At 34.9% G+C, this 27,694-nt stretch overlaps 1 protein-coding gene across 4 annotated transcripts in view; it reads left to right on the top strand.

The window, feature by feature from the left end:
• The window catches only part of LOC113395442 (uncharacterized), a 48,301-nt gene that overhangs the window by 578 nt on the left and 20,029 nt on the right, over positions 1–27,694 (top strand). For 2 of the 4 annotated variants that reach the window (XM_064220125.1, XM_026633019.2), the window contains exons 2-9: positions 3,651–3,759; positions 5,666–5,839; positions 7,046–7,118; positions 8,323–8,426; positions 17,942–18,008; positions 18,338–18,472; positions 19,850–19,923; positions 20,851–20,896. In XM_064220125.1, coding sequence (XP_064076195.1) covers positions 3,653–3,759; positions 5,666–5,839; positions 7,046–7,118; positions 8,323–8,426; positions 17,942–18,008; positions 18,338–18,472; positions 19,850–19,923; positions 20,851–20,896 — 780 coding nt within the window. In that variant the 5' untranslated portion in view covers positions 3,651–3,652. Of the gene's footprint in view, positions 1–3,650; positions 3,760–5,665; positions 5,840–7,045; positions 7,119–8,322; positions 8,427–16,327; positions 16,454–17,941; positions 18,009–18,337; positions 18,473–19,849; positions 19,924–20,850; positions 20,897–22,356; positions 25,661–27,694 lie in introns of those variants that run through there. The other 2 variants (XM_064220123.1, XM_064220124.1) reach the window with 2 other exon arrangements.

Raw genomic sequence — 27,694 nt, 5'->3', positions numbered from 1 at the left:
TTGATACTCACTATTTCATAAGGATCTTTACTTATTGAAAAAAAAAGTATTATACTGGATTTAGTAATTTTCTTTTTGGGTATTTTTGCAAACTCTAAATTCAATTCACTTATAACAAATTTAGTAGATTTAATCGACTTTTGATAAAATGAGCATATTTCTACTTACAATTAAATTCTTGAATGAGAATCAAATTCTCAAAAGAGTGATGAGCACAGAATGAGGTATTAGGCCAATCGAAGAAGTTATGGATGGAGTGTACGAGTAGGGATTTGAGAGAGGTGGATGTGAGCAATCAGATGACGAATAATAAGGGACAATGGAAACAAAAGGCATGATTTGCCGACCCCAAATAAATTGGGACACGGGCAGAGAAATTAAAGAATTCTTACCTTTTTTATTTAAGTCTTGAATGGCTAATGAAGGGTTTACATATTTATTTATCAAGGGCTTAACAATGTGTAAGAATATTTCTCTGTTTATATATTTTTGTTTATGAACTGTTTCTTTTTGGTTCTATATAGATTGTTTTTTCATACCTCATTTGTGTGGACATTTTTTTTTTTTCACTTGAAGCACTTTATTCGACAATTTTTTTTTTTAAATCATAATTATTATTTTCTCAAACTTTAATCAATTTTTCATCGATTTCTATACAATTACTTAAAATAAATGTTTCACTGCTTTGAAATTTTTTTTTTTTTTCATAAATTAAGATTTGATTAAGTCATTGCGAATTGACTGGCTTGCAAGTGAATGTCGTAGGTTTTCTCATATGCTGAGCTTTTTTATACTCTGTGTGTACTAGTAATAAATAAGAAAAATTATGACATTATTTGATTATAAATTGAATACAGAACCTGTTTTGGTTTCTTAGTGTGTACTGATGATAGTTTGATAACAATTATTATATCCAGATGATGGCTTTGCTTCTCTCTAAGGTATAATAAGAATTGAGTTATAACAATATCAATAATTGTTGTTTATGGGGTGGTTAGTTAAACAATGTTGTCCTCTTCTAACGAATGTTAAATCCATCATGTCAGAGAGAGACAAGAGTTTTAACTGAGCACTTCGTGAACAATGTTTATAAGTCTGTAAGGAATGAACTAGCAATAACTCAACTGACTATTGGTCAATGCTGAGCAGAAGTGTACCAACTCGGAAACAAAGCTTTTTAATACCTTTACAAATTTTATAGTGACATTAACCCTGTTATTTATATGTTGTCTATTTCACAATATTTTTGTCCTTTTTAAATCTATCGACTATCATTAGTGTTCTGGGGGTTGGTACACTTCTCCATAACATAGTTAAATTATTAATAATATGTAATGATATATAATAACCTATATTTAAATTATACTACCCCTCGTACAGGTTTGGCTGTATGTGTTGAATATGAATAGAAATTCATGAAAAATTGAGATGATTTTATTTAATTTTAATTAAATTACTCTCTTATTTAATGTTTGATGCATACACTTCTGATGATTCTACAGTGCTTAAGTTATATGAGTTGAAAAGGCTTTGTTCAAAATTTTAATGTCATGTTAAATTTTTATTGTTTGGGTGGTTGTGCAGGTTTGTCTGTGGTGATACAATTAAAATACATTAGGTAATCTAGCATGTGGCAATATTTTGTACTGCTACGTTATATGATCTATAATATATATTAGATTCTGTGATTTAAATATGTATGTTGTGAAATTTTTAATAGTAAATAATTTCTTTGGCCAAAAGTAAGCTACCAGACTAATATGGTAAACATTAAGTTGGTCTGGCTTCAGGGCCGACTCTACCATATGGCTTTTTGGGCCTAGGGCCCCGTGGATCAAGGGGCCCCCAGTTAAGTTAAATCAAAAATAGATGATAATGCGAAAGAATTACCTAATTTTATTAAATTAAACAGATTGTATGGTCTGCAGCCCTGTGAGTCCTACAATTAATCAAACCCATTTAATTCAAATCTACATTAGGGTGTGTCTTAGGTGGGCCCCTAAGCAGTATTAGCCCAGGGCCGCCTAAACTCACGGTCCGGCCCTGTCTGGCTTCATGGAAAATAGTATCTAATTCTTTATTTGGTTTTTTTATCCAAATAAATCTTATCTATTAAATAAACGGATAGATTTAAAGCAGAGAAAGAAAACATCTTTAATTTATATTGACAATATATTTCCAAATTAAACATAAAGTATGACTATGGACATATGGTCTTGTACAGGGTAGAGGCAGGGGGAGGGAATGGGGAGGCTTAGGATGTCACCTGGACCCCTTCCCCAGGTATATGGAGGGCTTAATGCCACCCTCTATTTACCAGTGAGTTCTCTTGTTGTCATGTATTTTAATTTTCGAAATAGGTCGGTTTTGAAAATTATCCTTTATACTCAAACTCAAATTCCTTTATTCAATATAGAAACATTATACTTATTGATAGTCAAATTAAACACTAACACCTGTTCGGAAATGGAAACACCCTAACCTGAAAAGAACCGGCGAAAGAAACTCAGCGGGTCTTTTTTTTTTTTGGCAATCTACTTAAGTACATATGTTGTATATGAATAGAAATAAATTTAACTTTTGTTACTATATATAAATATAAAGTACTGTGGTTTGGGAGTACTCTCCAAGGTCCATTATAGGCAAGTACCTTATTGTTGATAGTTAAGTATTTTATTCTCTGTTTATTAACTGATTTTCTCTTTATTTGTTCATGTGTAACAAAATGCATTTTCATTAAGCGTATATAACTGCGTTGATTGTCATACAGGAGTTTGTTTTTAAATTGTCAGGAGAATAGAGAAAAAAAATAACATCACTTATAATCGGAAATGTCATATAAGGCATCATTTAACGCAGACGTCCAGAAATATGATCAAATTTAGAAGCCAGAAGACAAATCGAATAGAATTTTTTGAGTAGGCTGTTTAGTTTACTTTTTAATTTGAGGTTGGGATAACACGCATACAGCCTAATCGAAAATTGTTTTTTTAACTAACTTTCTGATGAATGAGATACTTCACGTTTTGAATTTAGCTCGGGGTTGTTAGGACAAGATAAAGCGCGCAATTAATTATAAAAAAAAAAACTTTTTTAAGATTGTTAGATTTTAATAGTGCGCGCACAGTATTACATGTAAATTACAAATAAAAATCTAATCAAAACATTAAAATTTCCTTTTTTTTTTATGTAGTTGTAATGGAATAGGCGTTTGTCTATTCTTAATTCAAATAGGCTCATAAAAGCACTTTTGAATCGTCATGTTAGTGTTGAATTAAATTTTAAAGCTACCACCGGTTCGGAAAATAGATTCTACCGAGAAGAAACGGCAAGAGATTCAGTTTTATCTTAATTTGTTAATAAAGGGTGAAGACGATACTATTTATTTTAATAAATCTTGATGAATCTTGATGAATGACGTGGTCGAGTTGTGTGTACACCGGTTTTCATGGATACGCCACTCCGAGTTGGTTTGATTCTCGGCCGAGTCGATGTAGAAAAAGTCGATTAGTTTTCTATGTTGTCTTGGGTCTGGGTGTTTGTGGTACCGTCGTTACTTCTGATCTTCCATAACACAAGTGCTTTAGCTACTTACATCGGTATCAGAGTAATTTATGTGTTTATATTTAATACATTTTTCGTTCGTTTAGAAATGTATCAACGAAATCGAAGTCAGAACCATTCGCAGGACTGGGATCCAATGAGAGAAGAATATGAAAACTCGACATATGCACCGCAATACCAAGATGATGATACCAAGTAAGTAACTTAAATAAAAAGAGTTGGTGGAGATTCATATGAAAATTTTTCATCTTCTACACATACATTTTTTCTTCGAGTGTTGGTCGTCAGGCATAAAAAACGTATACTATATACTTCCTTGGAGTCAGGGCCAGATCTACCATATGGCTTTTTGGGCTTCAGCTCGAGGCCCCGTGGATTCAAGGGGCCCCCAGCTAAGTCAAGTCAAAGTCATAAATAGACGATAATGCATAACTTCATTAAACAGGTCGTATGGTTTCAAGTCTACGTTCAGATATGTCTTAGGTGGGCCCCTAAGTAGTGTTAGCCCAGGGCCCTCTAAACTTACGATCCGGCCCTGCTTGGAGTTCAAGCTTACTTCTATAAAATTACATCTAATTCGGTTCAGTGGTTTCCGTAACAGAATGAGTTACTTTTGTATTATAATATCAGTATAAATGAACAAGAAAGTTAATCTTCGTTGTTTGGTTAAAATTTAAATAATCTAATCCAAGTTTTTTTTTTTATCAAAATTGTGAAGTTCGAACTCAAATCTTACCGTGAGCAAAATATAGGGCAGCACTGTACTATTTTCGAAGTGATTAGCGCTCTCCAGTGTTTTATTGCTGAAGATAGTGGGATCAATTAAAAATATGTAATCAATAAATCAAATTCGGTGTTGACATTATAAAAAAAAAACAATAAGGTATTTTATTATTAAAGATTAAAAGTTAAATAAATTATCCCAGCTGTTTAAAAATGTTTGCCACTGCTTTGCGTATAGTCCTAGACACACGATCCCAATGTTAATTTTCATATTTTTATCTTCATTAAATTTTGTTGCTGGCAACTTTTTATAGTGACTATAAATGTTGTATGTAACTGCAAAAGTAAATCACACTTTACATTAATATATCTATAGTCTATTTCGACAAATAGAAGACGAAAACAAAAAAAAAATGGCATCGAATTGACGCCACCATAACAGGAAAAAGCCAAATAAACAACATTTGACAGCAAATTGACGCGATATCATTGGTCGAGAGCTTGAATAATCTATGACATTAATTAAGGATTTGCAAAGAAATGGCGTTTTGGACGTTAAATAAACAGTTATCGGAACTTTGAAAGAAATTAAATTGGATATAAGTAGTTAAGTGTAACAGCGTTGTTTTGTAAATAGAGATATATTAATCGTAAACTCTTAGTAGTGTTTATAGTTGAGTTATTAGCGAATCGCATGAAATACGTTAATCTAAGGTTTTTTTTTAAATCTTTATTCCTTCTTGGATTGGAATAGACTATACAAATGCATTGTGATTACTCGACAGGTATTTTGCTTAAATAAAAGCTCTACATGCTCTTTCTAATAAACTATACAGGCTATTCAAATCAATCAAATCAAAATATACTTTATTCAAGTAGGTTTTTACAAGCACTTTTGAATCGTCATTTAACAAACAATTTAGAGTAAAGCTACCACCGGTTCGGAATGTAGATTCTACCGAGAAGAACCGGCAAGAAACTCAGTAGTTACTCTTTTTCAACATCTAAAAATACAGTCATGTTAGTTAAATACAATTATATATGTATGTCATGTCTCCCGCCTGGAAGTCAACGAGCGTTAACTCCACGCTTTTTTATCATCAATATAATCTTGTATCAAATAATATGCTTTCTTTACCGATGTATTTTTTACAAATGATTTGAATATATGAAACGGCAAAGTTATAAATGTCTGCGGAATTTTATTATAGAAACGGATACCTCGCCCCGAGGATGATCTATTGACTCTGCGGAGTCGGAAACTTGGCGTTATAAGCTTATCCTTGCGTCTCGTGTACATACAATGATTATTACTGATTCTATCAAGATTATCAATGTTACTGTGAATGTACATAAACTGTTTCCTCTCTAATCTCAGTACAGATAGCGGCGTACAGCTAGATCATTGCAAGTTGTACGTAACGAATATACCGAAGATACTGAAACAGGAGGGTCTACGGAATCTGTTCTCGAAATACGGGAATTGTCTCAAAATTTTTCTCAGTAACGATCCATCTAAGAGATACGCGCTGATCTGGTATGAAACACCGAGGTGAGTGGATTGTTTGTGAATTCCTTTTATGTATGTTTACTTAGCTTACCTCGATACCTCGTCCCAGGGAGGGTTTATCGACTCTGCGGAGTCGGAAACTTGGCGTTATAAGCTTATCCTTGCGTCTCGTGTACAAATAATTATTATCATATACATAACATTGTTGTAAATATATTGTGACGCAACTGTAAGTTTTTTTTTTACGGCATTGGTTGGCGGACGAACATATGGGCCACCCGATGGTAAGTGGTCACCACCGCCCATAGACAAAGGCGCTGTAAGAAATATTAACCATTCCTTACATCAACTATGCGCCACCAACATTGGGAACTAAGATGTTATGTCCCTTGTGCCTGTGATTACACTGGCTCACTCACCCTTCTAACTGGAACACAACAATACAGAGTACTGTTATTTGGCGGTAGAATATCTGATGAGTGGATGGTACCTACCCAGACGGGCTCGCACAAAGCCCTACCACCAAGTATTTGTATACTTGGTAGTACACATATATTTCTTATTTGTTAAAAACATCTCGAAGGGGAGTCTCTAAGAGCTCCAAGAGCTATTAATAGATCGGAACCATCCATTATATAACCAATATGACAGCAACCTTGGGAAATAAGATATGTCCCTTGTGCCTGTTACATTGGACTTACGTGGAACGTGGAACGTCCCTTCATTACGCAAGATCATATTAGCTTCGTCTGGTTAACTTACCAAGAGTTTTAATACGTGATGTCCCCTTTTCATCTAAGGTCATGATATCTTCGTCCACAGACTGCTTACCTAGTGTTTCAAGAAGTCAGCCCATATGGCCCGCCATTTCTTCATCAAAGATCACGATGTCCTAATCTACAGCCAACTTACCCAATAAATGTGTTACCCATATGCGACTTCCAATTTTATATTCAAGATAATTGGTCCAACGAGAAATTAATTTTGTTGATAATTTAAAAATCGATTTTCCTGCAACTATGGTGCAATCGTATTAGACCTCATTCGTTTCCCGGGTGAGGTTAAGTTTTGGGTTTCCTGTAAGGGATGAGATCGCCTGCTCTTCCTGGCCTCTCCATCTCCCATATCAATGAGAATATGCAACTGCCATATTACTCTAAATAAGCGGTTTTTTTAAGATACGATCGACTTTTCAGCAGTTTATATTAAATTATTGGACATTTATTAATGTATTGATAATTGTTACAGTGAAGCTAAATTGGCCATGATGAAATTGAATAAGACCGAACCTCTCCAGTTGAATATCAACGTAGCTCATAAGGTATGTACAATTACTGCTATAAAAGAAAAGTTCCCTTGAGTTTCGTCGGTGATTTTTAAGTAGCAACACTATTCGGCTTTGCTTGGATGTAACAAGGTTCTACACGTCCATCAATAACGTTGTGCATAGAACTATTGGATTACGCGATGGCTGTAAAGCACCTTTTCGATGTCTTCAACAATTATCGTAATTTTCAGCAAATTTACGCAAAATCTTCATGTATTGCATATCAAAACCTTCTTGGTTAACAACATCGTCCGTTGGAGAAAACCATAGCAAATTCGGTTCGGTAATTTTTGAGTTTATTGCGTTCGGACAGACGGGGGGGGGGGGGGTGGTATGCTATTAATAATTGGTGATTTAAGATAAGCTCATAGGGTAGACTGGTAGAGTGTGAATTTAAGCCGCGGATATACTAGAGAATTGGCAATATGCTGCGTGACATGATCTCAACATGTTAGTGTAATGACCCCGAGGCAAATGCCATGGAATTTTTTGTATGCCACGATAGTCAGTGTTTAAATTAACGTCGCACGAGGTGTGACGTTGAACGTGACCTCCTTGCTGGAAATATTGGCAGACATGTTGCGTATGCGACTACACTCGGTGACAAATGGCCCGGATATGAACACGTGCGCTAGCTCTCGGAGGGATATCAAGCAACATTATCGTGTCAGGTAAAATGCAACGGGACACGGGTACGTTACACTCGTTGAAGTCTAAAATTTCGATTATTTTACGATTAGTATTGAAAATGACTTTGTTTTCTCGTCATTTAGTGTACCTACACAGTATTAATCGTAGTATGTTCCCGCTGTCTGTACGCTTTGATCTTTTAAAGTTCTTAAGCGTTGCTCAATCTACGTGTCGTATTTGTGGGGTAAAATGTCAACTCGTGTATTCGTCGCTTAAGCCCTTTGTTCCAACTACACAATGTCGGTGAATCTAATTTTTGATGTGTAACATATTTTCTCTCGCTTTCCTGAAATTTGCAATTTCGTGAGCCGTTACAAACTTCCGTCCGGAAGTTAAACCCGGGGGAGGCCGAAATTTGATTTCACCTTTTTTGACCTCACCATCAGAGTTGGCCGTCAGTTGGTACCAATTTTTCGAGAGCATTTAAATCTAAGGACTGTAAGGTCCTCTTTTTTTTTTATTAAGTAATAAAAACATTCTGAGCAAATCCATATTTAATTTTAAACAGAAAACTTATCAAGAACCGCAAAACCAGAGAAGCAGCAACAACCAGAGGAGTTCGATGAACTATCGTGATGATGGGAGCGTCAGCAGCAAGAGCCGGTACAGCAGGTGAGGCCTTTCATATACCTTTACCGTCTGCGTGCTTATGTTTAGATGCCTCTGGAAACGTGTATGCGAAGTTTTATGTTGATCGCTAGTGTCAAAGTCAAAAAAGTCAAAAAAATCTTTATTCAGTATAGAAGTGTTTACACTTGCTTATTGATTGTCAAAAATCTACCACCGGTTCGGAATTTAGCACCTCGGACCTGAGAAGAACCGGCGAAAGAAACTAAGCGGGATATTTTTTTATTTTATTTTTAGCCATTATTATGTACAATGATAATTATATTTTAGTTATTTGAAGCAGCCTGGAGGCGATCATTTCATTCCCAAGGTGTGCAGTCAACTAAAAAGTCATTAGTGTTGTAATATCCTTTAGCACACAAACGCTCTTTAACGATTCTTTTGAATTTTATAATTGAATAATTGTGAACGTTTTCTGGGATCCTGTTGTAAAAACGTATACATTGCCCCAAAAAAGAGTTACTAACCCTGTGTTATCGGGTACTTGGAGTAACAAGTTTACATAACATTATCAAAAACAAATTGAGAAGCGACAGTCATTATTTTAATTTCTTTAAATTTATCTCTTAACGAATCTTTTGGCCCCAGGTTATAAATTGCACGAATAGCCCTCTTCTGCAGTAGTTGAGACTTGAAAATGTAACATTCAAAGAAATTAATAAATTTGACCTTGACATTTGTCGAGATCTAAAATAGTCAATGGTATTCGTTTTATTTGAGTAATTTATTTATTTAATAACTCTTTATTGCACCCAAACTTAAAACTAAAAATTACAATTTTGCTACACAAATGTTGCATACGGTGCAACAGGCGGCCTTACCGCTAAGCAGCGATCTCTTCCAGGCAACCTTTGGGCAGAGGATCATAATATTTAGATGTATGGGATATATGTAATTCTTTATAAGATTCTGAGAATGAGAAGATATTTATCGAAGTTAGTCTTTTTTTTTTTGGTGTGAAACATTCTAGAAGATTCTGTAAAAAAATAAAGGTAAATAAAAAGATGCCATAACGTTCAACCAAATTAGTCGCCTATTGTAAATATCATGATAAGTTTTTTCCAGAGGAAAATAAATAATTTTATTATTGTGCCTTCTAGCGGCGGCCGGTAAATTATGGTCTAAAAAAACTATTATTATTATTACAAAATTTTGTTTTGCTTTTTTTCTGTAGGACCATAATTTTTTTTTGAGAGTGAAAGTTAGTGTGTTGCTACTTAAAATATTAGCCATTTACCAATGAAAGGCTTGTCAAAATCGCCAGACAGAATAAAATTTAAAAAATAAATCATCATTTAATTTTATTTGATTTTACAAACATATTCTTCATTTTTACTTATTTCTATATAGATTTTATTTTTCTGTGTAAATACAACAATTATATTTGATATATATATATTTTTATAGCCTGGCAATACAGAGGTCGGAGTAAATTGAATTCACAAAATACCACGTATATTTATATGGTATCATTTTATTTATTATTGAATTGCACCGTGCGTACCGTGGGGCGCTATAGGATTTCGAATTTATATGAATACTAGCTCTTGGTCCCGGTTTCACGCGCGCACAATGAGGTTCTGATAAATTATTGTTTTTTTTTTTTCTGGCTAGTGAAGTTGAAAATTTTGTAACTACTATGATAGGCGCATAGTGATACATATATACAAGAGCCGAGATGGCCCAGTGGTTAGAACGCGTGCATCTTAACCGATGATTTCGGGTTCAAACCCAGGCAGGCACCACTGAATTTTCATGTGCTTAATTTGTGTTTATAATTCATCTCGTGCTCGGCGGTGAAGGAAAACATCGTGAGGAAACCTGCATGTTTCTAATTTCAACGAAATTCTGCCACATGTGTATTCCACCAACCCGCATTGGAGCAGCGTCGTGGAATATGCTCCATACCTTCTCCTCAAAGGGAGAGGAGGCCTTAGCCCAGCAGTGGGAAATTTACAGGCTGTTTATGATACATATAAACCTTCCTCTTGAATCAATCTGTTCATTGATGAAAAACGCATTTAAAAGATCTAAGCGTTCAGACAGAGGGTTGAGACTTTATTGTATATGTAGAGATAGTCTTCGAAACGGTATCTGTTTAATTTAAATTCTGGAACGTTCTTTTAACTAACGGTTGATTTAAATACGACGGATGAATATCAACCCTCTGTTGATTTCGGGGGTGTAGTTATTAATATAGCTCAAAGGCCAGACAGAAACGGGGTGGTCGCTGGTGCAGGCGGGTGGTCCAAGGGGGGGTGGATGTTACAAATCTAAAATCAATAAATCGCCCTTACGGGGATGGATGTTATTCTGTTGCCGTTTATGTATCGATGCATATATAATTTGTATTTTTGTTCTTTTTTGACATAGGTTGTACACAGTTCTGGAATAAATAAATAAATAAATAAATATTGCACAACATCACATACATTACTCTGATCCCAATGTAAGTAGCTAAAGCACATGTGTTATGGAAGATCAGAAGTAACGACGGTACCACATACACCCAGACCCGAGACAATATAGAAAATTAATGAACTTTTTCTACATCGACTCGGCTGGGAATCGAACCCGGGACCTCGGAGTGGCGTACCCATGAAAACCGGTGTACACCCTACTCAACTACGGAGGTCATCAAAATGAAATAACATATTTATTAGTATTAGAATAATATTATATATGAAATCAAAATATACTTTATTCAAGTAGACTTTTACAAGCGATTTTGAAACGTTATTTAACAAACTATTAAGTGAAGCTATACCACCGGTACGGAATGCAGATTCTACCGCGAAGAACCGGCAAGAAATCTATATTATCTGTGTGGGTTAATATCTTGCTGTCATCTCGAGTGACACGTGTCAAAGCGCGGGAAATGAACACAGCGAGCAGATGTTAAAAATGTAATATGTTTAATTTGGAAACAGATCTTACATCGTACGTTAAAACTCAGCGTTGTCCATAGACACTGGTACTTTAAGAAGTAATAATCATTTCTTGCATTATCTATGTACCATCTTGATTCTGGAATTGATATGTTTTGTCCCTTGTGCCTATTGTTAAACTGGCTTACTCGCCCTTCACAGTAACACAGCAATACTAAGAATTGCTGTTTGACGATGGAATAAAAATGATGAGTGGCACGTCTAGCTTACGTCATTACTATTTGCCAAATTTCATCAAATTCGGTTCAGTGGCTTTTTTTTTATGGCATAGTTTGGCGGACGAGCATATGGACCACCTGATGGTATGTGATCACCACCGTCCATAGACAGAGGCGCTGTAAGAAATATTAACCATTCCTTACATATGCGCCACTAATCTTGGGAACTAAGATGTTGTGTCACGAGGGACAGTTCCTGTACAATACTGAGTACTTTTATTTGGCGATAGAATATCTGACGGGTGGGTGGTACCTACCCAGACGGTCTTGCACGAAGCCCTGCATTCGTTTTGTATGTATCTGAACAAAACGTTTCGATTATATGTGATTTTATTTATATAAAAATGAATCCCCATATTCTCATTCTCACGCCATCTTGTTTTTTATGTTTTCTAATCATTCGTAGAAGGTTCTTACGGAAAGAAAAATGCAATCGGAAATTTTCCGAAAACTGAGAGACCTTTTATGACGTACTAGTTGAATCTGCGGATTAATAAATAATAAACCATTTACCCCGCGGAGTTTCGTAGAATTCGGATTCTTAGCGGGGATGTCTACACCCTATAAGGAACGTACCTGCCAAATTTCAAGTTTGTACGTGTTATAGTTGCTGAGATTTCGTGATTAATCTGTGTGTGGTATTTCGTTTTTAGACATATATATATGTAGATAAGCAGTATGTTGCGTATCAAAAACATTACAACCTTTTTTTTTTTAATTTAAATATTTATACACAAAGGATTGCCTTTGTCGGGTGAGCTAGTATATAACAAACAAATAATTACCTCTTAAAAAACTCGGTCTGATACGAGATCAGAGAGAATATTCTAGAAAATGATATTTCAATAAAACACCCCACCTTTTTCCCGGTAAAGCTCGACGCCCGCCTGCCCCTTCCATCTCCACCTGGATCGATGTAGTTGCCTAGGATTCCTGTCATGTGCACTAGAGTTCTGTTTATTGATTTAGTACATCGAATTACCCGCTTGCGGAGATTTACCGTTGCATTCGCCCTCATTCATCACTCGGACGTCGAAGGGGACACATCGCGTTTTATGTTGCTGATGCGTTATTGAATTAGTACCATGTATATATGTACGCGAGCTGTCTGCCTCGAAGGTAAGTGATGGTGTACAGATGTTTTATTTACCGTTTCGAACGAAGCGTTTGACATTTATCGATCGTATTTTTTATCTGTGCTTTTTTTTTTTTTTAATAATAACTGATATTCTTTGGAGTTTTTATTTGTTTTATTTTTGAATTCAAATTTGGAACGATTATTAAAAAAAGGTATCTATTTAGTTTTTTCTTTTTGGTTTTATTTTTTAAGTTGCGTTGCGCAAGCGCGTAGGCTTAGAACAATTGCCCGGGCCGACTTGACTCCACCCTAATCTGACCCTACGTGGGAGTTGGTATTAAATTAGTACTTAGACTTAATTTTATTTGTCTTCCAATTGTGCTGTGTGCTTTTTGATTGATTTTTCTGTCGTTTGTTTTGTACGTGTTTGCGATGCGCAAGCGCGCGGCGTTGTCGCCCGGGGGCGTTTTCCCGGGACAAGCTCCGCCCTACCCTATAGCCAATATAAATGTGACGTTACAGTAGTATTAACTTATAATTAGATGTCAAATTGAAATGAATTGTTGTAAATATTTTATTATTTGAGGAATCATTCTTGGTATTTAATTATTATTATCAACTGTCTTAGCCATTCATAATTTAAGTGGCAACACTAAGTACTTTATTATGTTGCTTGGGTTTAAGGGTAAGATTGACTGTGTTATCATATAAAGATTTTAAATGTCAAGGCAGTTGAATTGTAAATGGTTCATAGCTTGAATACTGATTAAGTTACAACGTTACAACGTACCGTTCGTCTGTGTAGGTCATTTTATTAAAAATCGGTGTTGCCATCGTGTGCAACAAAAAACCGAAACTAAGTATTGTTATAGTTTGAAAAGTGCTCTTTATGACTTTGCTTCTATATGAATTGTTTTAAGATTTTAAGCACTATGTCAAAGCGTTAATTGAGCCTGATGCGCAGGCGTTAGGTGCGTGTTTCTATGAAGACGCGCCGCCATTTTGTTGTACATTTGATCGATGTTACTTTGTGTAGTTGGGCAAAATGGAGGACGAATATTTAGTTTAAGTTCAAGTGGAGAACAACGCCTACCGTTAATTAGGATTTTTTTTTGCGAATTGTTCGTAACGCTATTGTGGCCATTTAAAAAGGAACCAGTGTTGCCATTTTATTAAACAGAAAGCTTAAACATATTGGTTTTGGTTTAATAAGTTTTGCTTAAAAATCGATGTAAATTTTAATACAGTTAGAGAATTTTGTTTTACTGATTTTTTTCCAAAAGGGGAATGTACTAAGTTCACGCGAAAGAAGCGCGTCAGTTCCACATTGCGCGGGGTCCGTCGAGTCCGATGCGCAGGCGTAAGACGTGCATCGATATTCAAGCGCCGCCATTTTGTTCCACGCTTGATCCCGGTTATATTTTTAGTTGGACAAAATGAGGAGTTCAAATTTTTTTTAATTTTATATTTATCAAATGAAGTAATTAGATTAGTTTTAAGCCTTTGTATTTGTAATTAACAGAAGTCCAGTAGTTTCTAGATTTAAACTTTCTTACGAATTAAATGTACTAAACATTAGTAAGTGTTGCCATTTGAATAATAGTTAAAAGTGAAACGATAAGTTCGCATTAAGATTTTCTAGAAGAATAGAAGTGATATAAAATGTTGTAGTGCAAGTTCTATATTTCCACGTATGCGTGCATTAGCCGCCCATTGGATAGGTGGGAAGTGTGCCTGTTGCGCAGGCGTCAGCAGCGCTCTTCTAGAAGCTTTGAATGCACCGCCATTTTGATAATGTCTGTTAACGTCTTGCCATATAAAAAAATAAAAAATGTGGTGCAATGTTTAGACAAAAAATCATTAAAACGTTTATTTATAATAATTTATAATAATACCGTTTTAATTTTCAAAGCAGTTTAAAGTTTTTTTACTATATACGCGAATTATTCCTTAAAATTTGTAAATGGTTTAAGATAAATAAAGTGTTTTAGATGTCAGATACATTTATTTACTTTCTCGGTCTTCGATCTTTGTATTAAAAGTATATAATTGAATTTAATAATCTCAAAATATCTGGAAAAAAATTGAAAATTAAGATTTTTTAAAGTATAGACATAGTTCAAGCGTGTAGTCTGTATAAACTGTCGAAAGACTTTTGAATTGCGACATCGGATTGCCTTTTTTGACATGTGTCAAATGAAAAAAAAAAACCTTATTACATTTCATGGGACGAATGAATTTCTGATCTATGTGCACCTACCAAGTCGCACCGAAGTAGTGTTTTTATTTTCGAGCTTTTATTTAAATTGCAATGTAAGTATGTTCGGGTGAATTCTTTAACGGATCGAGCTGAATTTTTTTGTACACATTCTTGGATGACAATGCATGGTCAATTGTGTGACGTCGTTCTATATCCAAAATGGCGGCATACTCAAGATGGCGGTATAATTAGTTTTAATGCACTCCTACAATATCGGTATTAAATGAAAGGGCTTGCTAAAAATAACTCGAAAAATAATATGAACTCGCTCTTAATTCAATATGGCGGACTTATAAAGCTCGAAAATAAATATTGTAGCAGATATCCTTAACCGATTGAGCTGACATTTTGTATACACGTTCAGTACGGATGACAATGCATGGTTAACTGTGTGACGTCATTCTAAATCCCGTGTGACGGTACACCCAAGATGGCGGATTTTTTTTTTTAAACATCTCATTCCAATATAAGTTCCAAGCTTATGAATAGCAGTTCAATTTTTCGCACTTGTTCATAAAACTGTTGAAAAGTATTCAATGTTGCTAGCAGACTAGATTAAAAACGTGATCCCGATGGGATAGCTCACCGGAAACGTTAGAGAAATTTGAAATGAGCGTATTTTAATAATTTACTAAATTTTAACAATTAAAACACTGATTTTAAAAATGTGTCATTTTAATATAACAAAAATAAATAAATTACCATTATTGTCAAATACAAACTTTCGTTACCAATTTAACGTCTTAGATTTATCAATCTTCAATAACGACGTGACAACTATTTGCCTCATAAACAATTCTTTAAAATTTCATCAAATTCTTTAGATTTCCATTACGCTACGTTTTAGTTAACTGCCTTTAACTTATTAAAAGATGCCTATAAATACTGTTTCTCGTATTTTTAAAATGATTAATGACGAAAATCGGTTATTATATATACCGGTATATTTTCATCATCATTTATTTTATTAAAGCCATTCAATTTATTTTAATAATATGATATATTAAGAATTGTATTTGCATTTTTCATGTAGTGTACACTGTACATAGTGTTTCCAACCAACAAAAAAATTAAATAACAACAAAATTACATAAACATCACGGAAACTGAGCTTAAATAAATAATGATTACGGACCTATAACGAACTATTTCATACTATCATTATCAAAAATTGACCAATCATAATGCAATATTTTACTCATAACACGCTTACAGCGCTTTGCTTTGTACATTTATTCGTGATAACCGTCCATTGATTATATAGCGTAGAGGCGCTTAAAGCGCTGTAAATTAACAAGTTTTGCTTACTTCAAAATTTGAAAGAGTTCAAGTTGTTCATGTCCTACGTTTTGAAAAGTTTGTGTTTTTGATATAGTTTAGTCATATAAGTGAATAAAATCGTTTTCTGACAAAATATAATTGCGTTTAAAGTTAATCGTAAATAGTTTTGCCTTCATTATGCTTCTCAACAAATACTTTGCTTCTATGCAAGAAGTAAAAACTTCGGCGTGAGTACTTTTTTTTTATAAAAACACATTGATGTTAATGAAAGATCTAAATAGCTTTGATTTTTTAAAAACGTGAAGTACATACGTAATTTTAAAATCATTATTACCGTAGTAGTTATAACGTTAAACATTTTGTAATTATCAAATTCGTAATATTAAATATGGCGGGTATAAGTTAATTTTGTAATTCAAGAATATTTTATGTTAATATTTACAAAACGCATATATTTTTGTTGCAACTACAGAATGTCTAATTAATTTTCGTATTTACAAGTAAAATTTAACTCCTACGAGTTAAATTTGTATGTATTCAAAATGTACAATTTTGCCGTAACCCTTATTGGATTTAAATGTAGAAATAGATTTACGATCACTCTGTATGACGTTTATATTCTCTTTCTAATATAAAGTCACAATGAAAAATATACATGGACTGTCTTTGACAGAAGTCGCTATGTTTATAGATATAAATTTCCTTCCATATATACTTGCACGACCTTAAAAAAGTGTGTTATAAGGAATTATAAATAAATGTCTTTTCATTTTTGTGCGTAGGTCCTCGAAGGATCCTGGTCGAAATAGTTAAAATTATTTCTTGTATGTACATGTGCTTCAATATAAAAGTATTATATAGTCCTTTATTCTTCATATAAGTAATCAATAATATACTCTATTCAAATAGGCTAGTACCAAGTGGTAGATGTACAATTTTGCAAGATAAATTAGATTATTGACACCGATTATTATAAGAAAGTCAAATGTTACAGTCTTTGATATATTATATCATATTAAAATATATATATGCAGCGTGTGAACCGTCTTTAAACATCTTTAAAATTTGTACTTTATTTCAAATGTACATAATGTTGTCTTGCGTAAAAATCATTTATCTTTTGTAGTTCTCATGTTAATAAATTAAGTTCTGCTGTGTAAAATTTATTTTTATTTGAATCCAGCTTAGTAAATATTTAATATACTTGATATTGTATCTAGCATTTGAAGGGGCTCATACATAAATGTTATAGAGATACCGTTGGGCAAAGGCGTCATGTCCCTTTTGAGATTGTTCGGAGCTTATTCCACTCTGCTCCAGTGTGGGTTGGTGAACGGATAAATATTCATCCACCACATACAGGTTGCCTCTCATTGTTTTCCTTCACAGACGAGCATGAGATGAATTATAAATACAAAATCAAACTCGGAATCATTTTTTAACATTCATGTTGTGTAATCATTGGCCATTATAGCTTTTTTAATTTTTATAGTTGAACATGATACTTTTAACAAGCGGTAATTAATTTTTAAATATTTAATACAGTATAATTAGTGTGTAACCGGTGACGCTGTAGAGGCCACTCTGGTCAACAGCAACTGACCATTGGAAGAAAAAGAAATTATATAATAGTTGTTTCTATATAATAATAGTTTGTATATATTTGAAATCACAGGTTTCATTTTAATTTAATTTATTGTTATCTGTTGTTACAGGAAGCTGGAGGAGGTGTCAAATGGTGAAAATATTAATGATGATGATATCATAGTTGATGATGACCTGGTTAGTTCGCTGAACTTAACTTTTAATGTTTTTTTTTTTCTATTTTTTTTTTTTTAAATAGATGCACAGACTGTTATGTTCTAATTGATGTTAGTAAGTGATCACTGCTCATTGAGATAACTGTGTGTGAAATATTGACTCATATATTGTATGGATTTGTGCAGGCTTGTCTGGGTACCGAGCACTCCTAAGATATTATTAGTATTGTTGTGTCCCGGTTTGAAGGTTGAGTGAGCCAGTGTAACTACAGGCACAAGGGACATAACATCTTAGTTAAGCCGCGACAAAGTTCCAAATTTCGTTCCATAACTTTTTGTCTCTTTTTAAAGGGTCTCTTAGACGACGGTCTCGACACGAATCTGGTGCTGGAGATTGAAGAGTTGAAGCTGAAACATCTGAAGCTCCAAGAGGCTCAGATACAATGCAAGCAGAGGATGTTGCTGCTCAACCGTATAGGGAAGAACGTGAGTATCCACAGTTTTACCTTTACCGTATAGACTGAGCGATCGTGAGGCAGAGATCATAAAGAAAATTTCGATCTCTCAATTTAATATAATATTTAGCATCCCCCCCCCCCCTTTAACCGTAAAGCGTTTTGCAGGGCCTAGAGTACTGCCTAAAACTAACCCTATAAAATAAAATAAAACAAATTCTTTATTAAATCGTAACAATTTAGTATATTGCAATCGGTAATCCTCTTTATTTTTCTGCACGTTTGCGGCTGGAGCTCTTCGAAACGAGACCATGACCGATCTTTTATCAGCAGCTATCGTCCCGTGACCGCTGGAACAAAAATTGGCTTGATATATAAGATATGTTATACTTTGCAGTACCGATCATAGTTCCTACCAATCTACTATAACGTGTAGTCAAGTTCATACTAAGGAATCAGAGCTGGTAACGCGCCGAGCCCAATAGTGGTGGCGAGTACTATTCTAGCGGCAAGATACGATGGCCGTTTTGACACATTAAAAAAGTGATGTGAAATGTAAATTTATTATCGATATAATATATTCAAATCTTTGTTTTTTTGCAAGTAATTTAATTCAAGTTTTTGTTGCAAGTAGTATCTGATTAAAAAGGTTTAATAAAAAAATATATAAAATAAGTTTAAGTAATATATTCGAACGAAATCAATTTAAATCGAAAATTGGAATTAGAATGAATAACTTTATAAACACATTACATAAAAAAACACAAATATAACACAGACTACGAGGTCGAGTGTGAGAGTGTGACGTACACGTTTACGCAAAAAAATAAATAAAAAAGTTATCTTCGCGGTACCCTAATATTTGTAGTTTAGAAATCACATTCGATAAATTTTATGACTAACTGCACGTCACTATTGACAATAAAGAACAACAATTTGCTCCTTTGATGCAATTATTTGTTAAATACGAAACTTCATGAGCGGGCAAACGTCAAAACGGCCATCATAGCGTGCCGCTACAATAGTTGTAACCCTCAGCGGGTTCGTGTATTATCTGCGTTGACAAAAAAAATATTCAATAATAATTTGACGACGTCCGTGGTCGAGTAGTGTGTGCACCGGTTCTTTCATGGGTACGCCAATCCCGAGGTCCCGGGTTCGATTCCCGGCCGAGTCGATGTAGAAAAAGTTAATTAGTTTTCTGTGTCGTCTCGGGTCTGGGTGTTTGTACCGTCGTTACTTCTGATCTTCCATAACACAAGTGCTTTGGCTGCTTACGTCGGGATCAGAGTAATGTATGTGATGTTGTCCAATATATTAGTTATTTATTATTATTTATAATGTCGTATTACAGGGGCAGGGTTACCGGGAGTCCACTTTATTGTTTGTTCAATGTTTCTTGTTACAGACAACTCAGAGACCTGCGGTCAATAGGTGCATGTTGCCCGATGGGAGGATTGTCGTTCGGAATACAAACGAAAGGTACGTTTTTTGTGCTGGAGATCCTGGAGATATTCCTTTTATTGATCGACTAGCTAACCGATCCGTGGTGTAGGAGGTTATGGTATAGACGAATATGGAGGGCCAAACGGAACACCTGATGTTAGGTGGGTAACAATGGCGCCGGTAGAAATATTGACCATTCCCTACAACGCCAATGCGACACCAACTTTTGGGAACTGAGATGTATCTTGTGTATTTACACTGGTTCGGTCACTCTTGAAACCGGTCGAAGTCAAAGTCAAAGTCAAAAATCTTTATTCAATATAGAAGTGTTTACACTTGCTTATTGATTGTCAAAAATCTACCACCGGTTCGGAATTTAGCGCCTCGGACCTGATGAGAACCGGCGAAAGAAACTCAGCGGGATATGTTTTTTTTTTTTTTTTTACCGTTTTCCATGTACAATGATAATTATATTTTAGTTATTTGAAATAACATCATCATCATCATCATCCTCCTGCCCCAATCCCAATTTTATTTGGGGTCTGCGCAGCAAGTCTTCTTCTTCCATACTTCTCTGTCTGACGTCATCTCACAAGTAGCATTCTTTCGCACATACACCGGAACACAACGATACTAGGTACTGCTGTTTAGCGGTAGTATGTCTGATGAGTGGGTGGTGGTACCTACCCAGGCGGACTTGCACTGGTACCTCCATTTAATTGCATATTCATAACGTCGTTGAAAGATCTTTAGTACCGTTCAATTTGTTTAAGACGTTATACGCCTGAGATTTAATTTTTGTCTTGACAATGTACTCATTTACTCTTCCAACCGATGGAAAAGGCAATAGGCAATGTTTTTTTTTATTACAGTAGTTATATGCAAAGGTCCATCATCATACTTCTCTATAACTAAGAATTAAAAAAAAAAAAATTACCTAAATTTTATTCATTTCACTCACAGAACGGGACAACAGGACGTCGCGTTCAGTTCAGCGGCTGGTGATTCGGTAAGTAAAGGGAATTGTTCTTGTATTTATTTATATTATAATATAATATTAAAAGTCCTGTCTCGTACAACAAAATAAAATAAAAATATGCAGTCTTAAAGTTTGCCAAATCGTTTTAAAGCAATTTATGTACTATTTCCAATTTTTTTTTATTTTCTCGATGACAGCTCGCGTTGAAAACTTGAACGAGCGTCTTTTTTACATTGTGTATGCGTTATTTTATGAAAATATGACGTTTACACGCGTACAAGGTTATACCAGAGTCGGAGAAACTGATGAGGATGGAGCGATATTAGACAGAAACCAGACCACTGCCGGATAGTTTTGTACAAATTTATTGACTAATATTATATTTCATTACGATATGTTACGCGTTTTAATTCGTGACTGACAATGCCAAGTTCATTGAAATATTCGAAGCTGTTGTTAAATAAGTAGGCATAGGTAGGTAGGTATTCGACAGTGAAACGAAATAATTATAATGACACGTAATCTTTATTTAAATAATAATATAAATAAATAAAAAAAAATTGGACAACATCACATACGTTACTCTGATCCCGATGTAAGCAGCTAAAGCACTTGTGTTATGGAAGATCAGAAGTAACGAAGGTACCACAAACACCCGGACCCAAGACGACATAGAAAACTAATGAACTTTTTCTACATCGACTCGGTGTACACACTACTCGACCACGGAGGTCGTCATAATAAATATATACGATCGATATCGATACTTATTTGGTCACAACACTACGACTATCGAATTAGATCTGTTATCGAGATAATAAAGAAACGGAAATAGTATAAATGACAACTTAAGGTCAGGCGAGGCTTCGTTCTACAAATTTGCTATATAAACATATCAATGACAGATCAACAGTTGTTACGTCAGAGTAGGTGATTCATGACAGCGTTTGACCTGGAAGAGTGCAGGTACACTTTCAGGGCTATTACGGTTAGAGCACTGCAACTGTTTCTATCAAATATTTGCTACAACTGCATACGTCCATAATGTTGTTTACACCTTTAAAGACGTATCACTTTGTATGTTAGTCAAGTCAGATATTAATTTTAAGTGCTCAGTGATAACTTTTCCAATAAATGAATAAATAATACTGATTTATATATTTTCGATTTGTTTCGATAATAACAGTTGTAATGCTGTAACTGCAGTAGCATCAATGATCTTGTTCTTAAAACGAGAGGCTCGTTACGATATTGAATCGTTTAAAATAATTGCGTTGGTAGATAGTTGATATTTTCTTCCAGATGTCAGTAAACAAGGTTAAATTATTAAAAATGTGTTTTTTTTTTTTTTTATTTATTTATTTAAAACATTTAATGATATTGATCAAGGTATATAATAGATATTTAAATGAGTAGAGTCGTGGTAAATTGTTGTATAGGTAATAGCAAGAAACTTTGAGCTCTGACAACAGTAGACGATTTGTCAACAGAGGGCGATGAGCTGCTCCTGTGAACACAATCCTTGGAACGAACCAGGAACGTCCGACAGTTCTACGCCCTCTACATGCGTTCTGTGTTCGAAGGACAAGGATAAAAAAGTTAAGTCTGATTTAGACTTTGATAGATACGTTAAATCAGTCAACTCTGCTACGAGATCGGTAGATGTCAGTCAGAAATCAGATAAGTTTAAGACGAAGGAAGATACAAAAAAAACTGCAATCAGTTCGGATTATACTAAGAAAAGTGATCGTTTAGATGATAAGAAAGACGTTAAATTGGTTAGAAGGAGCGATTTAACTTGTAATATCGTTTGCGACAGCGACGACGACTTCGGTGAAACAGATCGTCTGATAAAGTTGAGGGATTACGATTATATAGATATAGTAGACGATTGTATGAAGCTAGTTATTGCATTGTCTGGATATCCTAAGTCTAAAATGCAGCTCAAGCAAATGGAGCGGTTTCAAAGATCTCTCAACGATGTCATGGACATGCAGTTGAAAGCGGGTCTTCTAAAGAAGACGCCGACTTTCCTCGACTATTATCTAAATAGAGGAGCGATCGTTTGTATCTGCAAGAATGTCGATAGTAGGGATTGGGTGGTGAGGATAATACCAGGTCTGCAAGAGAGGATGGGCAGTGATCTTGTATTGTTGAAAGCGAAAGTTAAGAGGTTGTGTCTGGGAGTGATCAAAACGCCGAAGTCATGTTGGCCGGCGACCGCTCAAGACGCGTTTAAGCTCTTGCAGTATTTCAATCCGAATTTGAAGACTCATTTATGGAAAATATATTCGCAGAAAATTATCGACGACGTCGAGAGTACGTCGTTTATTATAGACAGGGTTTCAGGTGAATTTATTCGCGGTCCAAGTTTTAAGAATGTCATTGATTACGATAAAATGATTTTCGAAATAATGGGCAATACGGAAATTTATTACGACAGTTACCTATCAGATCTGAACGAAGATCTGTCCAGTGTCGCGTCTAGGGTTAAACTTTTGCAAGAGATTAAGTCAAACGATTCTACTCCCAGGAATCTTGAAATAAAAGGTGATAACGACGGGGAAAATGAGGGAATTAATGATTATCCGGACGAAGCGAGCGATAGAAATGAACAGACATTTGAAATTAAAAGGTCATCCGATGATCAGAATAAGGATGTCGATGCGAATAAAGGATTAGACGTAACTGTGACGAAATATACGTCAGATGATCGAAGCGCTAGCAACGGAGAAGATATCTGGAACATGACGCCTGATAATTTAAACTGTAATAAGACTATTTCGAATGAGTCGAGAGAAGTTGAAGTTATCGATGCTAGTACTTCAACGATCGCAATATCCGAGCAAACCGAATCATTTGCGGAGAGTTTTGAGAATGTCACAGTGAAAAATAGCAATTTAAACATCGACAGCAGTAGGGGCATTGCGTATAATAGACGTACGAATTATTTACACGTCGAAAATGAACTAAAAATTTCATTAGTTTTAGATGGTTATCCGCAGAATAAACTGGAAGGTACGCATATAAGACGATTGAAACAACTATTCAAAGATTACCTCCATAAAGATATGAAGTTGCAGCGTTTTTGTAATATGATAATACCTAAATTCCATGATGTGTATCTGTCCAATGGTGCCGTTATATATATCTGTGATAGCTTAGAAAGTAGGGACTATTTGATGGAATCGTTACCCAAGTTCATTAACTCTACGGGCTTGAAATTGAATTTCAGAGACGTTAATAACTTGGTCAGGTATACTAGGATCATCATGAAACTGCCCCAAGAATTGTCTAATGTCGAATCTCACGATATACTGTACGCACTTAAAATGAAATATCCAAAACTGAATCCAGACGGCTGGAAGTACTATTCCGATGTCGCTGGCAAACAGAAGAGACAATTCGGCGTCGATCCAATTTCACTGGAAGTCATCAAATGTCCGAGTTTCGATCCGATATACGAAGGGAAAACGATTAGTTTCAGAATAATCGATAGACAAAAACGTGACAGTACGAAAAGTGACTGTGACTTCAAAGAATCGGAATATGAAAATGACGAAACTAAAAAACTGAAGCAAGAATTGTTACACGTCATGTACAGTCCGATAGAATCTGATATCATGAACGTACCATTGACACGTATCAGGACAAATCACTATTCCGATTTGGTTGCAGACGATTTGAAATTATACGTCGGACCAGCCAATTATCCCGAGACTCGTATCGACGAAATGGAGTTTTATACCATAAAGAGAACTATGGAGAATATTGTTTTTTGTAACTACGACGGATGCTTCGATTCTGTACCGAGATTTCGTGACATATATCTATTTGATGGCGTGATATTTACTATATGTCAGAACATGAGCTCGAGGCTTTGGGTCGAGGAAAACGTAGTAAATATAAATTCACAAATGTCAATGAATTTGAAGGTAACGGAATTTCGAGGTGCAGTAGGTATTATAAGTATGATAGTGAAAACGGATAAGGCAGCCGACGAGGTTATATCGATATTGCAAAAACAAAATCCGAGATTGCGAACAAAATTTTGGAGAAAAATCAATACTGTACACACTCGGACGAAACTCGACGTCGTCTTGCAGATCGATAAGCTCTCGGCTCAAATAATAACAGATAAAGATTTCAACGGTACGATCGGAGATGACGGTGTGGAGTTCAAACTGGGACACTTAAAATCGATGCTCAAGCCTAAAATTAGTATTCACGATAACTCGAATAATAATATATCAACAGTCAACTCTTCGCCTTCAAATCACATTCTCGCTGAAAAAACTAATCCCAATATTAAAGATGAAAACGTTAAATTAGTACAAGAGAAGTTCAATTCGACGTTCTTCGATAAGGGAAATGAGGAGAATTCGCCGAGATCGATGAGGAATCTCGGTTTCAGGGAGAGTAATGTTTTCTTCTACAAGGATATCGATAAAAATTCAGACAGGGATTCCGTGAAAAGTTTTCGTAACGACTCTCAAGGTCATTGCAAGATGGTTTTGAAAGTTCCCATGAACATTCTACCTGAATCTAAGGACGGTCTTGAAGTCATCCTCGATCTTTTGGAAGATAAAAATCCGGGTCTCAATACCGAGCTATGGAAGGTCGAAAATATATCGCAAAATAATCGTGGTAAATTTAATATTTTAATTGACAAGCATTCCGCGTCCATCATAAAGGGGGAGGGATTCGATCCTACTATAGGTGGAGAGAGACTTAAGTTTCTGCTCTAAGTATGTATATGTATCCGTTAAATTGTAAGATCTGTTAGTTTATATTGACAAACTGTACATTGTCGAAATATTGGGGACGGGGAGCATTCAATTTAAACTTTAACAAAATTTGGACAGCTTAAATCGTTTGTTTGGTAAGTTTAGGGCTTTCGCTACCAAATATCAAAAACCAGAATTCGAAGTTGGACATAGGGACTCGGTTTAAAAACAGGACACATTTGTAGTGAAAATCAGTTAAATGAAATAATTGGGGCTTGAGGCTGAGCCGTTATGCCCTAAACTTAAGGATTGGAAAAGTGGCGCGCGAATTTTCAAATTAAACATCTTATTTGGACTATAAAAACCCAGGAAGCTGCATAACAACTATCTGGGACATTCCAAAAACAGACGTTGGTAACGACGTGGACGTTAGTCAGGGGTTAGGTTAGTGTTCCTTTACAACAACAACAATATATTTCAACCGTCTGTGCGCTTGAGTATTTTAAAATGGCTACCTTTCTTATATAAACGGTACGGATCATGGAATGAGCAGTTGCTTATATAAACAATTTAACGTGTATCTCTGAAACGGCTCTCAAGATTAGTCTCAAATTTTTCATTTAGATACGGTTTTGCTTTTCAAAATCATCAGTCTCATCTCATCTCATCATTTTCATCAGAACCAGACGAAGTTCGGTAGTCCGGGTATTTAAATTACGCACAATTAACAATTTCACGACAGTTTCAATCCGTTTTGATTTATTGTAAACTAACGGTTATTATATTATTAAACAGAAGGCAGGTAGATCACGCGAACCTCACGGTGACGTCACGGAAGCGAATTCAAATCGCCTCGGTATTGTGTGACGACACGATTTTTTTGTTAATACGTCAATTTAAAGATTAATTATTACAACTGCCCACGCCTTTGATGTCGTTTTCACTTTTGTTCGGTCTCTTTAAAACATTTGACTTTTGTTTTATAATCTTTTGCTAAACGTCCTTACGTAATTATTCGTGCTATACTCGTAAGAGATTTGCTGCTCTTCAATTTATGTCATGAATTAATTCGCTGATTATTCTAGCGGCAAGATACGATGGCCGTTTTGACACATTAAAAAAGTGATGTGAAATGTAAATTTATTATCGATATAATATATTCAAATCTTTGTTTTTTTGCAAGTAATTTATTTCAAGTTTTTGTTAATGAACTTTCTTTCCCATGTAATGATGTAGGTACGTTCTGTTGCCTGTTCTGAATACTAATATTATTTCTATTATCATTTTCTACAATAAATATATATAAATAAAATAAAATAAATAATTTATAAAATAGATAAAATATTTACTGTCAACACAAATATAACACAGACTACGAGGTCGAGTGTGAGAGTGTGACGTACACGTTTACGCAAAAAAATAAATAAAAAAGTTATCTTCGCGGTACCCTAATATTTGTAGTTTAGAAATCACATTCGATAAATTTTATGACTAACTGCACGTCACTATTGACAATAAAGAACAACAATTTGCTCCTTTGATGTAATTATTTATTAAATACGAAACTTCATGAGCGGGCAAACGTCAAAACGGCCATCATAGCGTGCCGCTACTATAATTTTATCACTCTAGTCTTAATAATACATGACGTATATAGGTTGTATGTTTTGACGTAGCTTTGTTTTCTTCTTTCAAAATTAAAATTGCTCAAGAGAAAAAGAGACAAATCGACCTATAACTGTTCGTCTTTTATATATGACGTTTATTATTAAGGGTTTAGTGATTTTTATGTTTAAATAATATCTGTCTATATAGATTATTAACTTATAAAGGCTTCCATTCACGTGAAATTAATAAATAAAAGAGAATTTAATAAATTTAATTTCATTTTTCTGCTGACTATATATACTCTTGGTTCTGTCACGCACACTAAGACACCGTGTAAGTTCGAGCGTTACTGACTCATATTGATGACTGTGTAACGTGAGGGGAGGGGTGTCGGTTTCAATAGTTCTTCCCCTTCTTCTGTTTTACTTCTTACGCGTTAGTTTTAACTTAAGAATTTTAAGTTATCGGTTGTAATAATTATTTCTTAGGGAAT

Source organism: Vanessa tameamea, chromosome 31 (genome assembly GCF_037043105.1).
Source record: "Vanessa tameamea isolate UH-Manoa-2023 chromosome 31, ilVanTame1 primary haplotype, whole genome shotgun sequence".
Taxonomy (NCBI): domain Eukaryota; kingdom Metazoa; phylum Arthropoda; class Insecta; order Lepidoptera; family Nymphalidae; genus Vanessa; species Vanessa tameamea.
The sequence above is the reverse complement of the archived record's forward strand: the minus strand, read 5'-3'. Positions and strand labels throughout refer to the sequence as shown.